This window comes from Danio rerio, chromosome 3, assembly GCF_052040795.2.
Source record: "Danio rerio strain M-AB ecotype USA chromosome 3, GRCz13ab, whole genome shotgun sequence".
NCBI classification, from domain to species: domain Eukaryota; kingdom Metazoa; phylum Chordata; class Actinopteri; order Cypriniformes; family Danionidae; genus Danio; species Danio rerio.
In genome coordinates this window covers 6,911,089-6,937,647 of record NC_141023.1, presented here as the reverse complement: position 1 = coordinate 6,937,647, position 26,559 = coordinate 6,911,089, and the positions used below count along the sequence as shown (strand labels likewise).

Genomic DNA, 26,559 nt, shown 5'->3' with positions numbered 1-26,559 from the left:
ATTTCCAGGTCATTGCAGATCCACATGCAGGTTTATTACAAGAGAATGGTCAGGCAAGCAGCGGTCGACACAGGAGCAAACGGATGTATACAGGCAAATCCAGGGTCGTGGTCATACAACAGGCGGAGGGTCAAAAGGCAGGCAGCAGACAGGAATAAACAATAAAACAAGGCAAGGGTCTAACACGGCAAGGCAAATGCATAGTTAGGAATGGATGACGTGAAACTGATGTAAAGTCTTTGTTTATTTTAGAGAGCAGGTAAAACAGTCTACTTTGTTGTTTTTTTTGTTCACTTTCAACAATGCATTGCAGGGAACTCTAACTAGCTAACGTGTTGTTATCGTAACGCCGGAGAGTGACACCAACAACAGAATTTTGGATCCACGTGCAGGTTTATTAGAATTGTCTGGCAAGCAGTGGTCAATACCGGCAAACAGATGTATGAGGGCAATCCAGAGTCGAAGTCAAAACAACAGGCAGATGGTCAGAGGCAGGTAGCAGACAGAATTAAATAAATAAACAAGGCAAGGATCACAACATGGCAAAGGCAGACAAAGGAAACGCGTTGTACTGTCACTGTGACAGATAACAAGACTCAGCAACGTGTGTGGAAAAGAGGGTTTAAATAGTCCAAATAATCATTGTGTGAGTGGCTTTAGCTGTGAGAGTGCAATCAGTGTGGATCTGGAACCGGTTGTGTGTGTGTGTGGCATGACTGGGTGTTGTAGTCCATAACATGGCAGATATGTTGTTCAATGAGTGTGAATGTTGTGTGTGTGTGTGAATGTTTACCAGCGACATCTGGTGGTTGTTCGCTGGTGAACATGACAGTTATCAGAATCAGATGTTGTTGTGACTGAGACAGAGGCCACTGTAGTTCTCACAAAAACTTCACATTAACCTGAACGCATTTACCCCTTGTCCATCTGTATAAAATAAACAAATTCACAAACAATAAACCAAAAGGGTAACACACAGTCGTGTTAAACATGAACTTACCAGCCAGGGCCGGAGTGGGACTCCTTTTCAGCCCTGGAGTTTCAAGCCTCAGACTGGCCCACCTCAGTTCACGACTGACTATATTAAAATAAGGTCATTTCCAAATCAGTTTCTAATGACACTATCACGTCTTTTTTTGAGAAAACAACTGCTTTAGAACTTGTAACAGTAAAAATGAAAAAAAATAAAAAATAAATTACTTTGACGAGGATCGAACCCGAGTCTGCGGGGTCAAAAACTAACGTGCTAACCACTGAACCACAACTTGCTCAATGTGCTGTGAGAAAATAGATAAAAAGAGTAGAGCTGCGGTAAAATAATGAATAAAACGGCTGTGGTCAAATAAATAACTTAGATAAATAAATTTAAAAAGTGTGACTGCTGAGAGCAACCGATTCTGGAGCTAGGGATACCGGCCCTCGCGGCCAAAAAACGGACCGGCCCACCGGGAATTCTCCCGGTCCTCCCGATTAGCCAATCCGGGCCTGTTACCAGCCTAATCCATCTGCCTTTATCACGACTCCATCCCCGTCCCTGCCCGCTTCACCACCACCTGCACGCGTGTTTATAACTACAAAATACTCCAAAAATAAATATTAACCAAGCAAAGCTTACACTTATATATTTGAGCATGTCTGTTTTTAAATAACTACTGTAATTACTACAATATTACATATTTGGTGCTTCATTAAGTGGATCAGATCTACAATTATAGCCTGTGTTGAATTGAGAAGACACACTGGAGTCTGGAGGAGCAGATTTATCTTACTGTATGTCATTTTGCTGGATACAGAAAAGCTGGAAAAACCCAAATATAGTAAATATATATTGGTGTATTGGGAAAAAAGTGATTAGTTTACTTTATTATTTAAAAAAGTGAGATCAATTAGCATAATTATACAAATAAAGTCAACTGAACAGTTACAATGGGTTTACTTAAATTATCTTTGTTAAGTCAACTTGTTGCTTTTAAGGCAGTTGGTTTACTCGCTTTAAGTAACGAATCACTTTTTACAGTGTGGTGAATCGTTTAAACGTTAAATAAAAATGTAATTTTAAAGTGAAAAATTTAAATGTTAAATCTGGATAACTTAAAATATTAAAGGTTTTTGCTGCCTAATGTGTAAGTTAAACACACCTGTTTTAGTTTTGATGCCAAAACTTGATATTTTAAGTAAAGTCAATTATATTAACTTAATTTCTTTAGTAATGACAACAGCGGGGTTTAGCCTACAGTGTGGAGTGAGCCGGATACAAAACACATGGAGTGTGGAGCAGTACAAACTAGGGATGCTCAAAATAATCGATTAACCGTTAACCGAAAGGGTGCGTTTGTGACCGATTAATGCTATCAGTTAAACGATTAAAATTATTATTTTGTATATTTTTAGTTTGGCTGCATAAGGGGCCGATTGAATGCGCCTTTGCGTTTAGAGGGGCATCTTTTGCACGCGGCTCATCCCAGAGCAGCAGTTTGTGTTGTCACGACAACTACAGAGAACTTTAAAAGAGCATTTCCGTTACATTACATTCATTATTCCATGGCGAGGACCGAAATGCATCCATCCACGACTACATTACCCATTCAAAACATTCAGTCGTTGTTGTTGTTTTTAATAGCGGATTATAATCGCACCAAAACTTACTAAAAGGTAAGTGAATCATAACAGCACAAACTTTTCTGTAACCGTACAGTGCTGTGCGCTATCTGTTTAATCCTTTGGGGTGACGTGCTGACTGACTGACAGGTGCGCGATGCGTGAGGCCAGCAAACTCAACGAAGCTTTCAGTTAAGAAACTCTTGCTGCTTCACTCCACTCACTATTTACTATAGTATTATTTCATGTGTGGTGTCTGCTCTTAAATTAGTTTTGTTTGTTCTTTGATGATGAAGTTGTATTAAAGGTTTTTTGTTGGTGGTTCTTTATTTATTTATGTATTTATTGTCTGCTGAACATTGATTCTGATATGATTAATTTACTGAAGCTGATTTCCTCCTGGCGCCCGGTTACCGCTGTAAGTCGCTGTTGCTGTGATTGTCCTCTAGATGGCAGTAGTACACAGCACACTGATAGCGGAGGCGCTGGAGGAAAAGCTCAGAACAAGCAACATTAAACTCGTGTTGAAGATGAGAAGAAACAAAGAGGCTACACTTCAGCTTTTATCAACTCTAGAGAGATTATTTAGCGAACACGACACAACTCCTGCCTTTCTTCATTATATCCTGGCTCTTGACTGTCAATTCCTCTGTGAAAGCGATCAGGAATAGCGGACTTTTACCGTGTTCATATGTAAACAGGTAACGTTGTGTTTCTCTCCTTATTTATTAGTTCAGATTCCTACTTTCTCAATATTCAAGTGTTTTTCTCTCGGCTGTGTTCCTCTTCAGTGTCGGTTTTCAGCTTTGTTTTTGCTTGGTTTTGGCCACTAACCTCTTTATTAAAGCTCTCGATGTAAAAGCTTCTCGCGGTAAAAGCACAGGTTATGATTCCTGTTTACTTTCACACATTCTTATACTTCAGGATTTGTCTGATCTTTATTAGCGGCAAATGAAATGCTGTGTTCACTCATTTCACCCTCATGGACAAATACTGCAGTCATTTATAGGAAATAGTGTAGTATAAACACAAAACACCAACACTGTACTACATTTACAACAACTATATTACAACACAGCACAGTTTACTGCAGTAAAAACTCATGTTTACTACAGTATGCAGAGCATTTTATCACTTCACCATAGTTACTGCTTCAACATTCAGTAACACAGTTGTACAATAAACTTTATTATAGGATGGTTTATAACACTACAGTATTAACTATAAATTACTGTAGTATTTTTCATGTGGGTAGTTGTAAAATTGTGTAAAAAAAGTGTATAATTATGGGTATTTCTTTAAAGTAATTGATATTATAATTTATTGTCAAGATAAAGGTTGATTAATGCCTTTACTAATGAACAAACAATTAGTAATGCTTTTATTACGGTATTCATCCTTGTTAACAACATTTATTAAGTTAAACAATGTTAGTTCATGTTAAATCTCTGCACTAATGTTAACAAACACAACTTTGGATTTTATTAAGGCATTAGTAAATGTTGAACTGATTAATTTACAGAATTATTAATACTTCGTATTAGTAAATGCATGAACTGATGGAGTAAAATTATTGTAAAGTATTACTGAATTATGAAATGTTAGTTTTGCGTAAAAACAATAATTGGCTGTGAAATTGATGAGCTAAACATAATTATTTATTAATGCACTGTAAAAGTTACTTGTAAATTAACAAGCTGTAATTCACAAAATATATAGACAGCAGCTCGTTGTGTTTTTCTGGTTTATTTTATTACTATCTTTTGAGCAAGAATCAACATTAGTTTGAACAGTGTGAGTGCTCTGAATCGGGCCCAGGCACGCTTCAGTTGGCTAGCCCTGGCCAGGTTGGAAGACGTGTGCCAGAGCACAGTTCAACTGGGCTTTGACAAGGTACGCGTGTAGTAAAAGAGTAAAGTGCACCTGAGTGCGAAACTGAAGATGCAACGTCACTTTTAAAGCACTTTCATTTCATCATTCTTTTTGTTCAATGAACATAACCTGTCATAGTTTATTAAAGACATAAACCCCTCACTGCACGTCAGCTGCATCTTCAGCAAACCTCCTAATACCTGCAGCACGAGGGCTTTATTATAATTTATGAACATCGAAAGTTGTGGATCTGTTCGTCAAAATATTTGACTGTCACTGCATCACAAATGACTAAAACTAAGGTTCAGAAGGCCGTCTGTGGAGAGGGAAGGGGGGACAATCGCAATTCAGCAGGGTTCAAGGCAACTGTACCAGGCATTAGGGATGCAACGATTATAGATTTTGGTTGGACGGTTATAGTCTGAGAAATAATCATGGTGTTACGATTATTATGCATTCATTCAATTCAAAACACTACTAGTTAGGGCTGGGCGATTTTCGAATTTGAATTTACGTTTTTACGATGATTTAATTTTGTATTAATATAGTTTAATATTATATAGTTTACACTGTCATGTGCACGCCGTGTCGCTGCGCTTCTGGTGTGCGACCTGCTTGACTGCCTGTTAAAGCGTGAAGTCATGTAGGATTTTACTTGTTGCATTAGTCTGAGTCACGTCTGTGTGGATTGTCAAGACATACTCCCTCATCAAGTCCATAAACTCGATCTCAACATGTATGAAGGACTTAAAATGCCATGTGAAAAACCGCACTGATCTTAGTTCGAACCGCGCTGATATTTTGGTTTGAACACGAGCACTTGTAGCGATGAAAATAAGAGTACCTGACCCATGACGTCATTTAGCGGACCTAGTTGAAACCCAGACAGGCAGTCAGGCATCATAATACAGAGAGTTGCAAAGTGCATTAAATGATCGATATTTTAAAGGGGGATACATAAAAATAGATTAAATGTATTATTTTATATTAGACACACATCTGGTGCTTGTATTTGCTCCAGCTATACGTCCACAACTTCACACATTGGGTTAAATTATGCGTTACAGTTTCCATGTTCAGTCCTTTTTCTTTCACTGTATCTTTTTAAGAAAAAGGCAGCAGCATTACAACCTGTCATTCAATCAGAGGACAAAAGCCCCTTTCACACAGTGATACCGGTAAATATCCGGAAAATTTCCGGAACGACTTTACTGGTAAATTCAAAAAAGCGTTGTTCACACTGGCGAGGACGTTACGGAATTTTTCCGGAAAAGAGCATTCACACATCCATTCCAAAATACCGGTAAATTCTGACATCATTAACCAGAAATGAGCTCTAAACGGCTGCGCTTGTGTTTGTAAACATTTGACTACATTACAAACTCTTTGGATGGATCAGTATTGAGTACAACTCCAATGAAAACATATAGAGAAACACTTTCGCATGTCGAGATGTTCATGATATGTGTGTGTGCTGGCGCTATGGGCGCTCACGGGCACACGCAAAGCTTGAAGGTAAACAAACAACGGATTATCATAAACATTTTATCGATAATTATTTACACAGTTAGCATTAAGAAGGAACATAGAAACGTTATCTGACTAACATCTAGCAGCTAAATGTGTCTGGAAAAATATTCAAAGGCTTTTATTTTCATAAACCGCGCGCACGTGAATGCGTCTGACTGTTCTGATTGGCTAAAGCAGACGTCTCACGTCAGCACGTTCTAGACGTGGACGCGCTCTTTCCGGCAATCTTCCTTCTGCATTCACACAGCGCAGCATTCCGGCAAATTACCGGTAATGTTACAACTTCTCTTTCCGGAAAATAGCCAGAACGAATTTACCGGTATTTTCAAAAAGGGCCTGTTCACACATACAACCTTTCCGGAAAATTGCCGGTAATTTTCCGGAAAGGTCTATATGTGTGAAAGGGGCTAAAGTCAAAGCCGAGCTGACAGCCAATCTTTCCTAGTCTCAGCAAAACTTGCAAAAAATACCCCTGTATTCCTGCAACTGCAATATTTACACAAATATCCTGCAACAATATTTAACTCGTGAATTTGTTTTACATTTATTTACACCTTGTTGACCAATTTATGTAAAGCATGGCCATTAAAAATACAATGTTCCTTAACCAGATGGTTTTACAAGTTACTTATAAAGAGAATGTTACTTCAGTCATGTTGTTGTAATGTTTTAAGTTGACTAGTTACACAATAAAAAATTTTTAAAAATCGTGAATCGGTCAAACTTTACTAAAAATCTAGATTTTTTTTTTTGCCAAATCGCCCAGCCCTACTACTAGTATAGAAAATCAGATGAAAAAGTGTTTTTGCTGCTCAGTAACCAATTAACACAGCACAAAATAATATTCAAAACAAACAATAGTCCATGGGTCACACTTTACAATAAGGTTCATTAGCTAATGTTAATTAATGCATTTACTAACATGAACAAACAATGAACAATACATTTACTACAGTATTTGTTCATGCTAGTTAACGTTAGTTAATACAGTTGTTCATTGTTAGTTCATGTTAACTCATGGTGCATTAACTAATGTTAACATGCATAGACTTGGATGTTAATAATGCATTAGTAAATGTTCAATTATGATTAATAAATGCTGTACAAGTGTTGTTCACGATTAGTTCATGTTAGTAAATGCATTAACTAATAACCCTTATTGTAAAGAGTTACCAGTCCATGTCTCTCTGTGCTTAAAATTAAGTACATTTTTTTGACATTTAAACACATAAATTTTACACTATAAATAAATGACAGAACAATGAAAAAATATATAGTATTTGTCTAATGCGGGGCTAGAAATGAACTTTTAATTAGCAGTTTCTCCCAACTTCAAAAATTTTAGGAGCACCAAAAACAAAAAAAAACTAGGAGCACCCACCAAAAATGAATGAGCACCACGGCAAATTGTATATTAACAGATTTATGTATTTGAAAACAACATCAATCAGGACTAACAAAATCCAGAAACATTTATTCTGTTATGACTTATTGATATTTGTGCAATAATTCCAAAATGAGTGTCCAATAATGATAAAATATTAATGATGACAATAAAACTAACAATGAATAACATTATTATGCTGCCTTGAATGTGCTTGAATGTGAGATATCTGCTAAAAAAAAAAGTCCTACTGTTACATTATGAGAAAAGAAATCTATGATTTGCATCAAACAAAAATAAAGCATTGCTGTAGGAAATATACATTTTGCACTATTCTTTTTATACGCATGTCAATATAATAACAGCCCTCCTTCCTCACTACCGCTGAAAACGCACATCACGTGACCACTAGGGTTGTAACGGTATGAATTTTTTACGGTATGATAATCGTCTAAAACAATACCACGGTTTGACGGTTTCGCGGTATACGGTATGTTACAAATGTTACAAAATAATAGAACAGTGAAGCAAATTTGACTTTTGCCAAATAATATATTTTCAGTTACTATAAACAACACGACTTAAAATGAACAAATAAAAAAATAATAAATAATGTGTCAAAGTCCAAATAAAGTCCAAATAAACATGGTGCAAATCCTCAGTAAAAAATAGATATAAATATTTACTGTACTATAAATAGTTACATAACGAAACTAGATTCAATATGGAACATCCTTAGGTTTTATGTGCCAGCATGGATATGGTTGTCTGTGGATGTGGATATGGATATGGTTGTCTGCAATGCAGACAAACAGCTGCATCTTCATTTGCGTCTTTTGAAAACAGCAAGAGCAGCAGTTTGTCTTTGCTGTGTCACTGTTTTGTCATGTTTCTGTGCTGCTGTGCATGCAAAAGTACTTAGTATGAGAATTATTTCATGCAAAACTTTTTTTTTGCGTTTTATTTAGCCGCGCATAAATGTATGCCTTTCTCTCATTCCGTGTTGTACAAAAAGCTCGTTTTTGGTCCACAAACAAAAGCGAAACCTATGCTTATTGGTTGTGATATAGCGAGTTTGAACCAATCTGGGCATGGAGGAGGGACAATGCATCAATGTATCGTGTCTGGTTTGTCCGGAGACACAGTGACGAGCGTTTCTTTGTCAAATCAGCGTTGTCAAATTTTGATGACGTAACCGCACTGATTCCGGAGCCTCCGGAGCCGCGAATGTTATGTGATACAGCACTGGAAAGCTGAGATTCTCTTCTTTATGCCAATCTTTGAATTGTATGAATCGGATCAGCGGATCAAAAGTTATTAAACATTTAAGAGCAATACTTATTTTTAGCCGCGGGCGGCTGTCTCGGTCTTTAAGGGTTAAAACCGTTTATATGCAATTGTTCATGGTATGATAATCGTGCACGTTCAAATCGTGGTAAACCGTCATACCGGTATATTGTTACAACCCTAGTGACCACAGACACAGACGCACACACAGCCATTCGCTCAAGACAGCAGGTCCAGGCAGTCAGCGGGTCAGTAGACTGCTTCAGTCTTTCACTCACTTGTACTTAATAATTTTAGGGAACACCTCAGATACTGTTGGCTGTGCGTCTTTTTTACCGACGCCATTATAACGACACAGATCACTGCCTATTCACGAGTCCCGCAGAAAAAGTGATTGACAATTATGTGTGTAACTTGCCTTTATTCATTTACTGTATGATTTGTTTATGGGTAAAACAAAGACCATGCAGGTCAGGTAGTTTAAACGGTAGGCTACAAATAATTAATTAATTATTAATTAATTAATTATTCATAATCGAATCGAACCGTGACTTTAGAATTGAAAATGTAATGGAATCGAGAATTTGGAAGATCGTGACACCCATACAGCTAAAGGCTGATTTATACTTCTGCGTCAAACGTCGGCGTATGCTGCGGCGCTGACACATAGCCCTTCGCCGTGGCCATCGCTGTCACTGACGTGCACCTCTCAAAAAATGTAACTAAGCCTAAGCTCTGTGATTGGTCGGCTTGGTAGCGCTGACGAGTCTGGGCGGAACAGAGAGCCGTGCGAATGGCGCGAGCGATTGTTTACAAGTGTGGAGTCCCGTGAAGGAGCTCCGGATGGAAAGTTTTGTTTTGTGTTTACCTCATAGTTAAAGTTGTTGCACGTCCGCCGGTTCCTGCCTCAAAATGAGCGAGTTTGAGCCACTTGTACATCCCGGAAGTGTTCAGGAAAAGCAAAAAAGCATAGAAGAAACTCGACACAGAGGAACATTAACACCTCACTGCCCACTAGCGTTTCGGAAGTGTTAATACAGACCAACAGAGACAGCGCGCAGAAGTATAAATGCACAGCCACGCGCGTTGCCTGCGCCGTAGGTTACGCCGGTCACTTGACGCAGAAGTATAAATCAGGCTTTATGCCTAGTACCTAGTGTGAGCATGCCCTAAGGGTCTAACACCAAGTTAGTTTGATTGTGTTTCACACATTGGCTCTCATTGGTATAATGTTGGAGCTTGTTGGCCTGATTCAGCGTGTAGTCTGACACCAGACTGGCGGCTCTGATTGTAATTTTGCTACATTTCTCAAATATTTGCAAACGATATGAATTATTATGTTATCAGACATATGAGGAGGAGCGAATTCCCCTATCTTGAGTGACAATTACTGTCAGGGCCGGAGTGGGACTCTTTTTCAGCCCTGGAGTTTCAAGCCTTAGACCGGCCCACCTCAGTTCACCACTGACTATATTAAAATAAGGGCATTTCCAAATCAGTTTCTAATTACACTATCACGTCTTTTTTGAGAAAACAGCTGTTTTAGAACTTCAAATGTTCAACAACCAGCATTATATGTCTTAACAATAAAAATGAAAAAAAAAAAATTTCTCTGACGAGGACCGAACCCGGGACGGCGGCGTCGTAACTTGACGTGCTAACCACTGTACCACAACAGCTGTACATTAAATGGTGACTTATCTAGGTATATCATCATTAACCTGTAGGCTCCATCTTGCTCACGAGGCTACGAAAAAATAGATAAATAGAGCAGAGCTACGGTATAATAATGAATAAGAAGGCTGTGATCAAGTAAATAAATAAATTATTTTTAAAAAGTGTGACTGCTGAGAGCAACAGATTCTGGAGCTAGGGACACCGGCCCTCGCGGCCAAAAAACGGACCGGCCCACCGGGAATTCTCCCGGTCCTCCCGATTAGCCAATCCGAGCCTGATTACTGTTGTAGGGATGGTTTACCCAAAGAATGAGCAGTCTGTCAGATGAAGAAGTCAGAGATTTAAATAAATAAATCAAGTTTACTGAAGATAGTTTGCAGTTTCATCAGCAGAAGCCAGCTTCAACACTCGCAATGAGTTCCTAGGCCGCTCTGCTTACAATCACCAATCAATCACAATTATACTCTCATATAACGTCATCAACTGCGTCACACATATAGGTGTTTTAACCTGATTGGTTAAAACACAGATAAACTAGGAAATTTCCATGTGGGGTTTGTGCGTATATTCGGAACAATATCTTAAGCATAAACGTCTGGATAGGGTTGTAAGCTCCACAGTGGCAAAGCAGTGGGGGTGGCTGAGATTCACCCTGTGTATCTTAGGTCATTGGATATTGTGGGGCTGTCTTAGCTGGCACATCTCTACAATGTCGCATGGAGGTCGGGGACAGTACCTCTGTACTGGACAACTGGGGTGGTGGTTCATATTTTTAAGTAAGGGGACTGGAGGGTGTGCTCCAGCTATTGTGGGACCACACTTCTAAGCCTCCTCGGGAAACTGCCAGGGTACTGGAGAGGAGGATCCAGCCCATGGTTGAACCTATAATCCAGAAAGAGCAATGCGTTTTTTTTTCCGGGCCGTGGCACACTGGACCAGCTCTATACTCTCACCAGGGTGCTCGAGGGGTCATGTGAGTATGCCCAACTAGTCCAAATTTGTTTTGTGGACTTGGAGAAGGCATTCAACTGTGTCCCTCATGGCATTCTATGGAGGGTGCTGTGGAAGTATGGGGTCAGAGGCGCTTTAAGGGCTGTCTTGTCTCTGTATGAACAGAATAAGAGTTTAGTTCGCATTACTGGCAATAAGTCAGACTTGTTTTCAGTGCGTGTTGGGCTCTGGAAGGGCTGTCCTTTGTCACCAATTCTGTTCATAATTTGTATGGACAGAATTTCAAAGCGTAGCCTTGTGCTGGAGGGGGTCCGGTTCAGGGACCACAGGATTTCATCTCTGTTATTCGCAGACAATGTTGTTCTGTTGGCTTCTTCAAACATAGACCTTTAGCATGTTCTGGGGTGGTTTGCTGCCGAGTGTGACATGGCTGGGATGAGAATCAGCACCTCCAAGTCCGAGGCCATGGTGCTCCACCGGAAAAAGGTGATTTGCCATTTCCAGTTTGGAGGAGAGTCCTTACCCCAGGTGGAGGAGTTTAAGTATCTTGGGTTTTGTTCGCGAGTGAGGGAAGGATGGAGCGTGAGATTGACAGGCGGATCAGTGCAGCGGCAGCAGTAATGTGGTTGATAAACTGGTCTGTTGTGGTAAAGAAGGAGCTGAGCTGAAAGGCAAAGCTTTCGATTCAATCTACATTCCTACTCATGGTCATGACCGAAAGGACAAGATCTCGGATACAAGCGGCTGAAATGAGTTTCCTTCGTAGGGTGGCTGGGCGCGGAGATCTGTCACCCGGGAGGAGCTTGGAGTGGAGCCGCTGCTCCTCCACATCGAGAGAAGTCAGCTGAGGTGGCTCGAGCATCTGTTTCAGATGCCTCCAGGACGCCTCCCTAGGGAAGAGTTCCAAGCATGTCCCACCGGGAGGAGGCCTTGGGGAAAACCCAGGACATGCTGGGGGACTATGTCTCTCGGCTGGCGTGGGAATGCTTTGGGATTCCCCCGGAGGATCTGGAGGAAGTGTCTGGGGAGAGGAAAATCTGGAGTTCTCTCCTAAGACTGCTGCCCCCTCGACTGGGCCCCGGATAAGTGTATAAAAATGATGATGAATATGAAACATGCCCTCTCTTTTGCTGGATATCAGTTTTAATAATCAATAATGACCATTAAAATATAAAGTATAGCATACATTAAGTTTATACATTATAGAAAATAAAGGCAAACAATCGGTCAATATACAGAATGTACGTGGTCACATTAATTATTACCTTATCTTTGAGCTCAGCCAAAACACATCACCTGAGAACAAGTAATAGATTCAAAGTCGGGTAATATGTCGTTAGAAATAGACAACAAGATGAATTAAATATCACGTTTAACAAATATAGTGGGATTAGATCCGCCAGTAGATCCTTGATGAACAGTCTGAGGAGCACAGCTCTCATCTGGGTAGATATGCTGCAGTGCATGCCAGAATGTGTGTGTGTGGTCATGTGCGTTTTCAGTGGTGTGATGTAGACGGAGAGTTGTTTGGAAACGCTGGGTAAAACGCCAGTGTGGTCGCAGATCGTTTTCATTCTAAAATGCCATTTTATAACTAAAACGTATTAGCGTAAACGGGGCCTTAGGCCGTACTTACACTATGTATAGTTGCCTCGAACCGGGCCAAAGCACGCTTGTCCCCCCTTCCGTCTCCCTGACGGCCCACTCTCACATTACAATTGGGCCTGGGCATGATTACGTCATCGATGATGCAATGGTCTAAAGCGCTCTCGCTCAACACAGTGAGGATTTCTTTAGTTATCGCTTTGGGATGCGGTGACACGCAGTCAGATATTTCGCCGAACAGATCCGCCACATTTGACGCTTATAAACAATCATAAAGCCCTCATGCTGCAGGAATGTGGAGGTGTACTGAAGGTGCGCAGCTGTCGTGGAGTGAGAAGTTTGTGTCTTTAATAAACTACGGCAGTTTGCGTTCACTGAACAGTAAGAATGATTAATAAATCCATATGAAACAGCCCCTTAAAAGTCACGTCTCGCTTTCAGGGTTTTGGCGCGTTTGCACTCTACAAGCATACCGTGCCAAAACCAAAGTGAACTGCGCTCAGGCACACCTCTTCCAACCGGGCCAGGGCCGGCCAAGTGAATCATGCCTGAACCCGATTCAGAGCACTCACACTTCTCAAACAATCCGGGAAACGGGCCTGGGCACGGTACGGATAGCATAGGGTGAGTAGGCCCTTAGTGTCCCTTTAAGTCACAACTAGGCTGTGTTTTAACTTGCGCACTACTGGTGCAACCAGCGCCTGTACCTTAAGTTTGATTCACTCTTTTAAAAGTCAGAGATTTTGATAAAGACCCACATGTAGTGTTTGTTCACTAGTCTAGCTATTGATTTGTGTTTCTCTTTCTTATGAACCTTTTGTTAGATTTAGCTGTGTTTGGCTTATCCATTCACCGGTGGCTCGCCAATGGTTTAGATTACTCTGTTACATAAAATAAGTAAGCTTACCAAAGTCATTATGGGGAGAAGACTTTATTAAAGACAGTGAATAGTACAGTTCCTCAGCAGCAATGTTAACCCATCGGTCTTCAATTAACTTAACCCAAAGTGCTGTCTGTGAAACACTACTTTATCACAAAGGATATAACCCTGTCCCTCCTCAACCCCGTCCCCTCACAACCACACTTAATTTCCTGTAGGCCTTTTGGTTCACACCTTATCAGATGCAGATGCTTGTTTGCATATGAAACAAGTTATACAATCTCTCACTTTTATAGAGGGTAGTCTTTTAAACAATCCTCTTACTTGTCATTCCCATTATTCTGACTTATATTGCATTGACAAGGAGTTTTTGCTATATTACAATCAGTATTTAGTAAATCTACTGTAAGTTCTAATGTCACCAATGTTACTAGTTGAAACCTAAAGTGACTATGAGGTCTTGAAATGTATATAAACGCTCAGCCGTCAGGAGAGGTGGTGGTTTGGTGGTGTTTGACAAGGTGCGTACGACGTGTCTGAATAGAGAGGAGAGATGCGGTAGGGAGGGGTGAGAAGGGTGCGCGACGTAGCCTATTTAAGGATCGGGAGGGAGACGCGAGATTACCGGGAGATCATCACTCCTTTGCGGGCATCCGGGAGACTCGCAAAACTTCCTGCTCTACTCATAATTCTCTCTTCATATAGCCGTACGCCTATTACATATCCATAAAACACTGTGTCATTACCGCGCTCGGATCCTATCGCTTTCTCACTGCAGTCGATGCGCTCTAGAGTTGGTTTCAATCGAGCCGATACCACCTCATTCAAGCGAACTAGGAGCGATTGATTTGGCGCGGATCCTAGCGCGATTGCTGGTTTCACAAATGCCAAACGAACCGCGCTAACTGGGCAAACGAGACAAGTTTCGAAACAAAAGTGTAGGTGTGAAAGCACCCTTAAAACAGGTCTTAAAAGGTAATGAATTTCGCTGCATGATTCCTGTATATACCCTGAAAATGGCATTGTTCACTGAAAAAGCTGAACATGAAGTAAACCTTCATCCACCAGTGGACTTCGTCATTGGACCAACTGGATGGATCCTTATAATATATATTATTATTATGTCAGCGTGCTGTTATGTCATTTTAAAGGCAGTCTTTTCATTTTTATTTCAGACCTGATGGAGGACACACACCGTCATGAGAAAATGAGTGAAAAAACTGACTCACTGAAGAGAAAAGACAAAGAACGTGTCACCTGCACTCAGTGTGGAAAGAGTCTAACAAACAAACAAAGTCTCAAGAGTCACATGATGATCCACACTGGAGAGAAACCATTCACATGCACTCAGTGTGGGAAGAGTTTCAGAGAATCATCAAACCTTAATAATCACATGAGGATTCACACTGGAGAGAAACCGTTCACATGTACTCAGTGTGGGAAAAGTTTCAGAGTATCATCAAACCTTAAAAAACACATGAAAATCCACACTGGAGAGAAAACACACAAATGTGATCAGTGTGGAAAAACATTTTTAAGGGCTTCGCACCTGAAGAGCCACCTTAGAGTTCATACAAAGGAGAAGCCTTATCCATGCTCTGTGTGTGGAAAAAATTTTACACGTCAAGAAAGTTTAAGAAATCATCAGAAGATCCACACCGGTGTGGGAGAGTACAGGTGCTTTGAGTGTAACAAGACCTTTTGTAGGGCTGAAAATTTGAAAATACATGAGAGAATTCACACTGGAGAGAAACCTTACATTTGTTCACTGTGCAATAAGAGTTTCAATCAGTTTGCACATATGAAAACACATGCGAGAGTTCACACTGGAGAGAAACCGTACAAGTGTTCACACTGCGATAAGAGATTCACTGATTCAGGAGATCTAAGAAAACATGTCAGGGTTCACACTGGAGAGAAACCCTACAAGTGTTCAGACTGTGACAAGAGATTCAGTGATTTAGGTAATCTGAGAAAACATGAGAGGATTCACACGGGAGAGAAACCTTACATTTGTTCACATTGCGACAAGAGATTCAGTGATTTAGGAAACCTAAAAAAACATGTGAGGATTTACACTGGAGAGAAACCTTACAAGTGTTCGTACTGTGACAAGAGATTCAGTGATTCAGGAAATCTGAGACAACATGAGAGGACTCACACTGGAGAGAAACCTTACAAGTGTTCACACTGTGATAAGAGATTTATTGATTCAGGAAATCTGAGACAGCACGAGAAGATTCACACTGGAGAGAAACCTTACAAGTGTTCACACTGCGACACAAGATTCAGACAGTTAGGAGGCCTGAAAACACATGAGAGGACTCACACCGGAGAGAAACCTTAAAGTGGTAGTCCACAGTGTTTTTTTAAAGCTGTAATTGCGTTTATGGGCTGCAAAAGAATTTGTTCGTGATTCATTTGTAAAAAAAAATCTTAACGGGCTCTGATAGCTAACAGGCTCCGCTAACCTTAGTGAAGTTTATTTATAAACTAATTTTGATAGGGAGCTCGTGCCTATGATTGATCACTGCTGGTCCCGCATTAACCAACGCATGATTCCTAACAAACTATAAATCACCAGACTTTCTTACTTTAGTTATCTTTGCCTAGAACAGGGTTACTCAAATATAAATTTGAAAGGTCCCGTTACCAAATTTTCATTTAGTCCAAGGTCCGGAAAAGTAACGCTCAAATTCCAAATAGAGAGCTCCAACAAAAAAAGGCAATCATCAAAACTTTCCAACTACACACAAAAAAATATCATGATAGAACTTTTAGTGTGAAAGGTGACACCTTCTTTGTGTCACCAGTTGTTTAAACTTGGGAATAAATGTTGTGAGGGCCAGGTGGAGGCACTGATGTAGCTGTTCATTGGTGAGTGTGCTGCGGAATGAGTTTTTCACCATGCTCATGGTTGAAAAGGCAGAGTCCCAGCAGTACATTGAGGGAAACATTGTGAGAATCTGAAGGGCCATCTTCTGCAGAAGAGGAACACCTGCTGCAGTAACCATTTTGTCCAGAAAGTAACGGGGTCACCGAGAGATTCCTGCAGTGCCAGGTTTTCTTGGAGCTTGATTAGCTCTGTTTGTAAAGTAGCAGCATTTGCCCATGGGAAGATATTCATGGCTTCAGTTGAGAATTCTGCAATACTTTTGACTAGAAATGGATTTTCTATGCGCAACAAGTTTTCCCAGATGGAAATCTTCAAATCGAGTTTGGACATTTTAAATCAGTTTTTCCAGGAATTCAGCATAATTGTGATGGAGATGTTTTCCTGCTGTCTGATCCAAAAGTCTTGAAAAGTGAAGCAAGTTTTGATTTAAAGGGTCACGAAACACCAAAACACATGTTTTGAGCTGTTGACAGTTGTATATGTGTCCCACACTGCTAAAAACACTATTAGGACACCTATATTTCACTAAAAAGTGTAAATTGGTTGTTTTTGCGTTATTTCAAGCAAATTCGTACTTCCTGTTTGAAACGAATTTTTGAAGCTGCGTCACGGTCATGACATAATAGCGTGTATTCCAGCGTGCAGACTGGGCGTCTGTGCCAGAGTGTGTCTTATTACGTCTTACAGTGTGATGCATTAATGCATGAGTAAGGCTTGGTTCAAACCAGTCAGCGCGCTCTATTGTGCAACTTCATTAATATTCATTAGTGTCACCGTGTTTACGCCACAGAGACGCCACGTTGTGTTGGCAAAACAAGCGTGAAGTGTTGCTTTTATAGTTTGCTGCCTTTAAGTTTCGTTTTCATTTTCTCTCTGTGAGCTCAGCTGGATCACGTGTGGATTAACAGTGTACGCGACGCTCGACAACAATAACTTACGTGTCTAAGGAGGAACATTGTTTACCTGAGAGCTGTTCTCATCTGCAAACGCTGAAATCCGGATTCGCTTGTAACGTTAGTCTCCTCTTCATAAAGACGCGGCTCTAGTTGCTGGTGATTGACCTGTTTCTACATATTTGGTAAACATAGCACCGCATTTAGTGACTGGAATAACACGCGCGGCTTTCTGACGCTACCTGCCGTGTGCATCTAAGTTTCCGGGAAATGCAGAGTTTTTTTTTCTCTCATTCGCCGTGCGGTATCAAACATTGCATAAAAAATACACGCTTAGAGCAGTTCCTCGAATCAAATATCTCGTTTGTCGCGAGGGACATGAATGAATTCCCTGAATGAAAGAGCCAAACTGCTATTAAAGTCCAACATTTAAAAATTTGGCAAATAATTCGACTACAGATGTCCATGTAGGTTAAACACCATCACTTTCTCCTGTGTGTGTATTTTGACTGAAACTCACGCGTGCCCAAATATACACTCCCACACCATCCCACTTTAGTTCCTCCGACACTCCCCCCTAAACAGAGCTGAACACGCCCACTTTTCTGACTTTTTTCAAAGTAGAGGTGTGAAAACACCCTGCTGAAACGAGGGGGTTTCATGGCCCTTTAAGTCACATTTGAACACCTCCGGCTTTCTCTGGAAAGCACAGACAGCTGACATGAGGTCTGTTTTTGCCCTGGAGCTTCACATTAAGGTCATTGAGATGGGAAGTAATGTCAGCTGGAACAGCAACAACTTCCATTTCTTATTCATGAAATTCACAAATGTTTTGGCTTTTGCACTCTTCTGATCCAAATGAAATGTCTCCAGCTCTTTTCCGCAGTGGCCAAAACCTCTCCAGTACCTTGCCCTTACTAAGCCATTGGACATTGTTTTGAAAAAGCAAATCATCAAACGTTGCATTTACTTCTAGTAGAAATGAGCGCAACAAACGATGTTGCAGAGCAGAGGATGCTCTCAGACAGTTGACAAGTTTCATCACTTTTATCATTACATCTGAGTACCTTTCACCAAGACTGGCACACAGAACCATCTGGAGAATTATGCAGTGGTATGCCATGAGGTCAGGATGGTGAGTTGTAAAGCGTGACACTAATCCCCTCTCTCTTCTAATCATACTTGGTGCGCTAACAGTAGCAACGGAAGCAACATGCTTCAGGTCTATCTCTGTCTCTAAGCATCCGTGTCACTTCTTCATCTCTCCTTGTATGTCCATGGAGGTTTGTGAGACCCAAAAATCTTCAAAAAATGATCGCTTTTCTTAATAAAAATAGCTGACAAAGACTATGAGTTGTGCATTGTCTGTGGGAAGCACAAATGCAAAATTATCTGTTAACTCCGTCTTAAACTCACGGTTTTCATATTCAACTTACATTTCTTTTTAACAGGAAGTTTTGAGCACGCCGTTTTCACGTTCAGTTTGCAATAATTAAGTTAGCGATATTCACACTGTTCGGAAATGATGAGAATGCCTGTTCGTCTGTGATGGTAGATAAAACTGACCGCATGGAGTGCGCAAGAGCACGTGAGTGAGCAAGTGACGTAGTTGTCATAATGCTGTAGCAATGCTGGCTGTTACAACTGCTGTGATTGGACATAGTTGAAGCAGCCAAACGGAGTAGAATCCTCAAAGATATATCGCGGAATCACGATTGCGCACTTCATTGAAAACTCATTTGGATTATGAATAAATTAGCATGCTGGTTTTGGCATCGGTCCAGATTTATTTGAGTCCGCCTATTGAGTACCAATCACCTAGAAGAATCCCCCTCCTTCCACCCCTACTCCTCCTGTGCGGAGTTTACATGTTCTTCCCATGCTAGGGTGGGTTCCCCCAAGTTCTCCGGTTTCCTCTCACAGTCCAAAAACATGCATCATAAGTGCATTGATCAATCTAAATCAGCACTATAGTCGAGCTCCTATCCAGCAGCCTATCTCTAAATAGCATTTTATAATCTGTCATCAACTCTAAATAAGATGGGCTAGGCTGGTTGGGTTCTCAAGACTTACCTGAGCTCAAACTCCCCTCTTGCCCTGCAAACAGGAGGGAGCCCTGTGCTCGAGGAACTTATGAGCTCAGGGCTCTCTCCTTGGACAGCATGCCAAACAAGCTTTATACCCAGCTCCACGTCATCAGGAAACATCATGCCTCTCTTGCATGCTGTCAACGCTGGCACGTCCATAGAGGTGACTGAGGCGGCAGAATAGTGAGGGGAGCATCCACCCCCTGGTCCTCACTTTCATCCGCCACACCAGTCACTTCTGTTTTTACTTCCTAATTGAGGGCAGCGTGATGCGTGTCGTCTCCCTACAGTGCCAGTTCATTCAGTTCAGAGTCAGACACAGAAATGAAGAGGACACAGCTGAAGCCATGCAAGCGCGACTCTTGCAAGATGTTTCTGAATGGTGTTTTTGTTTTGTTCATTGGTATATGGAGGAATGTTGTCAAGCCGTCAGCATTTGATAGAAATAGTTAAAGCAGATCAAACAGACAGAGTAACTCTTTCTAAATTACAGATTTGCTCAGTTATTTGTCCTAGCCCACTCAGTACAATGTTGCATGCAGTTTTATAAAATATGGTTTAACCTTGTGAGCGACAGTAGGAAACAAATTAAAGTAACATTCAAATACTTTGTGTTACAAATATTCCTTTATTTCATTTCCAGGTCATTGCAGATCCACATGCAGGTTTATTACAAGAGAATGGTCAGTCAAGCAAGGATGTATACAGGCAAATCCAGGGTCGTGGTCATACAACAGGCGGAGAGTCAAAAGGCAGGCAGCAGACAAGAATAAACAATAAAACAAGGAAAGGGTCTAACACGGCAAGGAAAACGCATCGTTAGGGCTGGATGATATGAAGCTCAAACACACACAAGAAATACACGTACGCCAGACTTGAAGTTGGCGCAAACCAACGCACATTAACGTGTTTATTTCATCGTTAGTAAATCCAAACGTGAGCGTGAAACCTGGTGTACGCACAAAAAGTGTGTTTGTTTTATTTCCATTGGCGACTCCTAGAGGCAATAGTGTTATATTTCACACTACAAAGTATCGCACTAACACGTGAAAAACATTGCTATTCATTTATAATTGATAAAATGGGTTAATTGACTATATTTTTTTAACCAACTTTGTTATTTTGAACATATAAAAGCATTTGCAAATGTATACAACCCTTAGTCTCTGGCAATGGCAGTGTTGGCCTTATGGAGATTGTCAAAGGTCGAATCTGATGGGAACATGTTTTTAAAGGGTCACGAAACACCAAAACACATGTTTTGAGCTGTTGACAGTCGTATATGTGTCCCACACTGCTAAAAACACTATTAGGACACCTATATTTCACTAAAAAGTGTAAATTGGTTGTTTTTGCGTTATTTCAAGTAAATTCGTACTTCCGGTTTGAAACAAATTTTTGAAGCTGCGTCACGGTCATGACATAATAGCGTGTATTCCAGCGTGCAGACTGGACGTCTGTGCCAGAGTGTGTCTTATTACGTCTTACAGTGTGATGCATTAATGCATGAGTAAGGCTTGGTTCAAACCAATCACACGCTGTATTGTGCAACTTCATTAATATTCATTAGCTTCACCGTGTTTACGCCACAGAGACGCCACGTTGTGTTGGCAAAACAAGCGTGAAGTGTTGCTTTTATAGTTTGCTGCAGTTAAGTTTCGTTTTCATTTTCTCTCTGTGAGAGCTCAGCTGGAGTCACGTGTGGATTAACAGTGTACGCGACGCTCGACAACAATAACTTACGTGTCTAAGGAGGATTATTGTTTACCTGAGAGCTGTTCTCATCTGCAAACGCTGAGATCTGGATTCGCTTGTAGTCTCCTCTTAATGAAGACGCGGCTCTAGTTGCTGGTGATTGTCCTGTCTCTACAGATTTGGTAAGTGAGCGACCAGCGCTCTTTGTTTATTCAGTTTGTTCGTATCGAATTAAGTTAACTATTGCACTGAGTGTAAACATGTTAGCACCACAACCAAACTTTAACCTCGTGTAGGGTTTTTACCGCATTTTGTGACTGGAATAACACACGCGGCTTTCTGACGCTACCTGCCGTGTGCATCTAAGTTTCCGGGAAATGCTGAGGTTTTTTTCTCTCATTCGCCGTGCGGTATCAAACATTGCATGAAAAATACACGCTTAGAGCAGTTCCTCGAATCAAATATCTCGTTTGTCGCGAGGGGCATGAATGAATTCCCTGAATGAAAGAGCCAAACTGCAGTTAAAGTCCAACATTTAATAATTTGGCAAATAATTCGACTACAGATGTCCATGTAGGTTAAACACCATCACTTTCTCCTGTGTGTGTATTTTGACTCTGAAACTCGCGCGCGCCCAAATAGACACTCCCACACCATCCCACTTTAGTTCCTCCGACACTCCCCCCTAAACAGAGCTGGACACGCCCACTTTTCTGACTTTTTCCCAAAGTAGAGGTGTGAAAACACCCTGCTGAAACAAGGGGGTTTCATGGCCCTTTAAGAATCACAGAGATTTTCTGGCACACGATGATGACTGGCTTATTAGCCATTGCAGCCGCTGCAAGGTGGCAGGGTGTGCGATGGGTGGCTTCTAGGTGAGTAATGTATTTAAAGATGTTATTCCAGCTAAGTTTTTTTTTTTTGAGCAAATTTATTTACTGAGTATCAGGAGACCGCGGTTATCCATTAAAGACGTGGCTGTTAACCTCCCTCAACAACCCACAAACTGACCAAGAGCGCAAATACAATGATGCCCACTTTCATACTTGGTCAGCTGGCAATTGGGCAGCTGAAATGCCGATGGCGCTGCCTTGATAAGAGCGGAGGAGTGCTGCTATATCGCCCTAACAAAGTGTTCCTCTAATACACAGGTGTCAAACTCAGTTCCAGAAGGGCCGCAGCTCTGCACAGTTTAGTTCCAACCCTAATTAAACACACCTGATCAAACTAATTGAGTCCTTCTGGCTTGTTTGAAACCTACAGGTAAGTGTGTTGGAGCAGGCTTGGAACTAAACTGTGCAGGGCTTCGGCCCTCCAGGAATTGAGTTTGACACCCCTGCTCTAATACATCTGTGTCTCCCACAGACACGGATACTACTTTAGACAGTAAAGTGTCGCCTACAATTGAGGCAACTCTCTCCTCAAAGGGTGTTAGTTCAGCATCCCCTGTTCCCCCACCTGTTTGGTTCACACTTTGACGATGTGCCGCTGTTCTCCTGTTAATCTGCACCTTTACATCGGACCATTCCTTTTTAAATTCACTCTCAGTGTGATGTTCAGACCCCACTGCATTAACCGCGTCAGCTAAACTCTCCCACTCTCTTATTTTTTTTCTTTCGTTATTAATTCCGGAGGACAAACTTGCAAATAACAGTTTTTCTCCAGTTTACCTCTGATAGGAGCACCTCCAATTCACACTCTGTGAAGTTTCTCTTCTTGCTTGCTTTTGCCTTTGCTTTTTCGTTTAGTTTTGCCAAAGTGAAGTCATCACTATATTTATACATGGGAGGAGGCGGGGAGGGGTTTTGCACTCATGCACTTGCACTCAGTTTCACATTAATTTAGATGTACAAAGGAGTATGCGTAGTATTCCCCGTACTCAGTGTTTCATACATCTGAATTGATCAATGCATACACACATTTACTGCTTTTTCATACGCAATGTTTTGGTCTGATTCGACAAAAGTCTTTTTAGATGAGGCCCCTGGTCACGTAAATAAAGCGATTCAAAGCTTTGGTCATTTCAGAAGCGTTTCGAGACCTGGCGAATCTGCGTTTGACTGACAGGGTGTCTCATGTAGCCTAGTGGGCTATTGTGTGCACAAAGTAACTGTGCTGCAAATGGCCTGAGTTTGAATCCTGACTCGTACAAATACTCTAAAATTATGATTTGATGTATTTTAATAATGTTACTTTATGTTTTATGACCAAAATCAAGACATTTATTCACACAGTGTTCATTCAGATGTCAGACCAATGTTAAAACAAAACACATTACAAGAACAGAGCATTTACAAACTAATATTTATAATTGCCTTAAAAGAAACAAGTTGACTTCACGAAGATAATGTAAGTAAACTCATTGTAACTTGAAGCTGTTAAGTTGACTTCATTTGTATAATTATGCTAATTGATCTCACTTTTTAAATAATAAAGTAAACTAATCACTTTTTTTCTCAATACACCAATATATATTTATTATATTTGGGTTTTTCCAGCTTTTCTGTATCCAGCAAAATGACATACAGTAAGATAAATCTGCTCCTCCAGACTCCAGTGTGTCTTCTCAATTCAACACAGGCTATAATTGTAGATCTGATCAACTTAATGAAGCACCAAATATGTAATATTGTAATAATTACAGTGGTTATTGGAAAACAGACATGCTAAAATAGTCTGACACTGTAAAAAGGGATTAGTTTACTTTAAAAAGTGAGTTCAATTAGCATAATTATACAAATGAAGTCAACTGAACAGCTCCAAGTTACAATGGGTTTACTTACATTATCTTTGTGAAGTCAACTTGTTGCTTTTAAGGCAATTGGTTTACTCGGTTTATGTAACGAATCACTTTTTACAGTGTGATGAATCATTTAAACAAATTAAAATGTTAAATTCAGAGAACTTAAAATATTAATTAAAGGTTTTTGCTGCCTAATGAGTAAGTTAAACACACCTGTTTTAGTTTCGATGCCAAAACTTGATATTTTCTTGCTGCTTCACTCCGCTCAATATAGTATTATTTTATGTGTGGTGTCTGCAGCAATTAAACTGGTTTTGTTTGTCCTATGATGAGTTGAACTGAAAAAAGAAGTTGTATTAAATGTTTTTGTTGATAGTTCTTTATGTATTTATTGTCTGCTTAACATTGATTCTGAAATAATTTACTGAAGCTGATTTCCTGCTGGAGCCCGGTGACCGCTGTAAGTCGCTGTTGCTGTGATTGTCCTCTAGATGGCAGTAGTACACAGCACACTGATAGCGGAGGCGCTGGAGGAAAAGCTCAGAACAAGCAACATTAAACTCGTGTTGAAGATGAGAAGAAACAAAGAGGCTACACTTCAGCTTTTATCAACTCTAGAGAGATTATTTAGCGAACACGACACAACTCCTGCCTTTCTTCATTATATCCTGGCTCTTGACTGTCAATTCCTCTGTGAAAGCGATCAGGAATAGCGGACTTTTACCGTGTTCATATGTAAACAGGTAACGTTGTGTTTCTCTCCTTATTTATTAGTTCAGATTCCTACTTTCTCAATATTCAAGTGTTTTTCTCTCGGCTGTGTTCCTCTTCAGTGTCGGTTTTCAGCTTTGTTTTTGCTTGGTTTTGGCCACTAACCTCTTTATTAAAGCTCTCGATGTAAAAGCTTCTCGCGGTAAAAGCACAGGTTATGATTCCTGTTTACTTTCACACATTCTTATACTTCAGGATTTGTCTGATCTTTATTAGCGGCAAATGAAATGCTGTGTTCACTCATTTCACCCTCATGGACAAATACTGCAGTCATTTATAGGAAATAGTGTAGTATAAATACAAAACACCAACACTGTACTACATTTACAACAACTATATTACAACACAGCACAGTTTACTGCAGTAAAAACTCATGTTTACTACAGTATGCAGAGCTTTTTCATTTCACCATAGTAGAATTATGTAAAACACTTTAAAATAATTTATATATATATATATATATATATATATATATATATATATATATATATATATATATATATATATATATATATATATAAGATAAAGGTTGATTAATGCCTTTACTAACATCAACAAACAATAATACATTCATTGTGATATTCATCTTTGTACACAATATTTAACGTAATGTTCATGTTAAATTATTACATTAATGTTAACAAGAACAGCTCTGGATTTTACATTTTTTTTTTTTAAATTTATTAAGGCATTAGTAAGTTTTGAACTATGAATAACAAATAATTTATGTAATATTTATGTAATTATTCTGATTCTGAACTCATGGGCTAAAATTATTTTAAAGTATTACGGAAATATGAAATGTCAATAATTGGCTGTAAAATTGATAAGCTAAAAATAATTATTAATGTGCTGTAAAAATTGTTTGTATAGTAAGTCATAATTCACAAACTATATAGACTTGTGTATATAACAGCTCGTTGTGTTTTCCTGGTTTGTTTTATTATCTTTTTGAGGAAGAATCAAAGTTTGGTCAATGTTTAATGCATTTTGCAGCATTATATGCTCTAGGTTAGCCCATAGTGCTTTTTTATTTCTTTCTTTAGTCTGGAATGGGATGGAAATAATTTATTTATCAATCAATGCATATTCAAAACAATCTTCGAATAAAATTTGAGTCTGGTAAGGTTTTAATAGAAACTACAATCAGTGTCTGTGGGGTCTTAAAGTATTAAAACTTAATCAGTTTATTGGAATTTAAGACCATAATGACCCGTTTCCATTGAGTGGTTCGGTACGCTTTTATGGCCATTTCCACTGTCAAAGGGTACCTAAAAGCGAACTGTAACATACTACTTTTCGGTCACCCTTTGCAAAGGGTACCAACTGGCCCAAAGGGTACCATAAGGCGGCGCTAGACACACAGCTGAACGCTATTGGTTTACAGAGAAGCATCATTTGCAGAAGCAGGAGATTTAAAACTAAGCGCCATTTTTAAATACACTGCTGAGACATTACAGCGTAATAATATACACATATAATAACGAGCTATACTCAACCCGAGCTCAAACTAACCTTGTTGTCGTCTTGATATACAGCCACAAAGCCATTAAGCCCGTCTAAAGCGTGAGCGGTTTCACTTTGTCCAGAGAGCTCGCGATCACGTCTATATTTGAAATAATGAACTTTTTGAGCTCATATTAATAACATGCTCGTAGGGCTGGGCGATTCTTTTGATTTTTCAGTTAAT

General features: G+C 40.0%; 2 protein-coding genes across 4 annotated transcripts in view; both read left to right on the top strand.

Annotated features, from left to right (window-relative positions):
• The window catches only part of zgc:136308, a 97,556-nt gene extending 95,962 nt beyond the window's left edge, over nucleotides 1-1,594 (top strand). The window contains exons 3-5 of one of the 3 annotated variants that reach the window (XR_015480038.1): nucleotides 9-171; nucleotides 314-1,002; nucleotides 1,496-1,594. The gene's annotated coding sequence lies outside the window, so the exon portion shown is untranslated. Of the gene's footprint in view, nucleotides 1-8; nucleotides 1,003-1,495 lie in introns of all 3 variants that reach the window. The other 2 variants (XR_015480037.1, XR_015480036.1) reach the window with 2 other exon arrangements.
• A 1,504-nt stretch (nucleotides 1,595-3,098) lies between these two features.
• Nucleotides 3,099-26,559, top strand: part of zgc:173517 — a gene marked incomplete at its 3' end in the record, with an annotated part of 30,810 nt that continues 7,349 nt past the window's right edge. Inside the window, 4 exon segments of the mRNA NM_001110529.1 lie at nucleotides 3,099-3,299; nucleotides 14,960-15,132; nucleotides 15,301-15,629; nucleotides 15,966-16,106. Coding sequence (NP_001103999.1) covers nucleotides 14,965-15,132; nucleotides 15,301-15,629; nucleotides 15,966-16,106 — 638 coding nt within the window.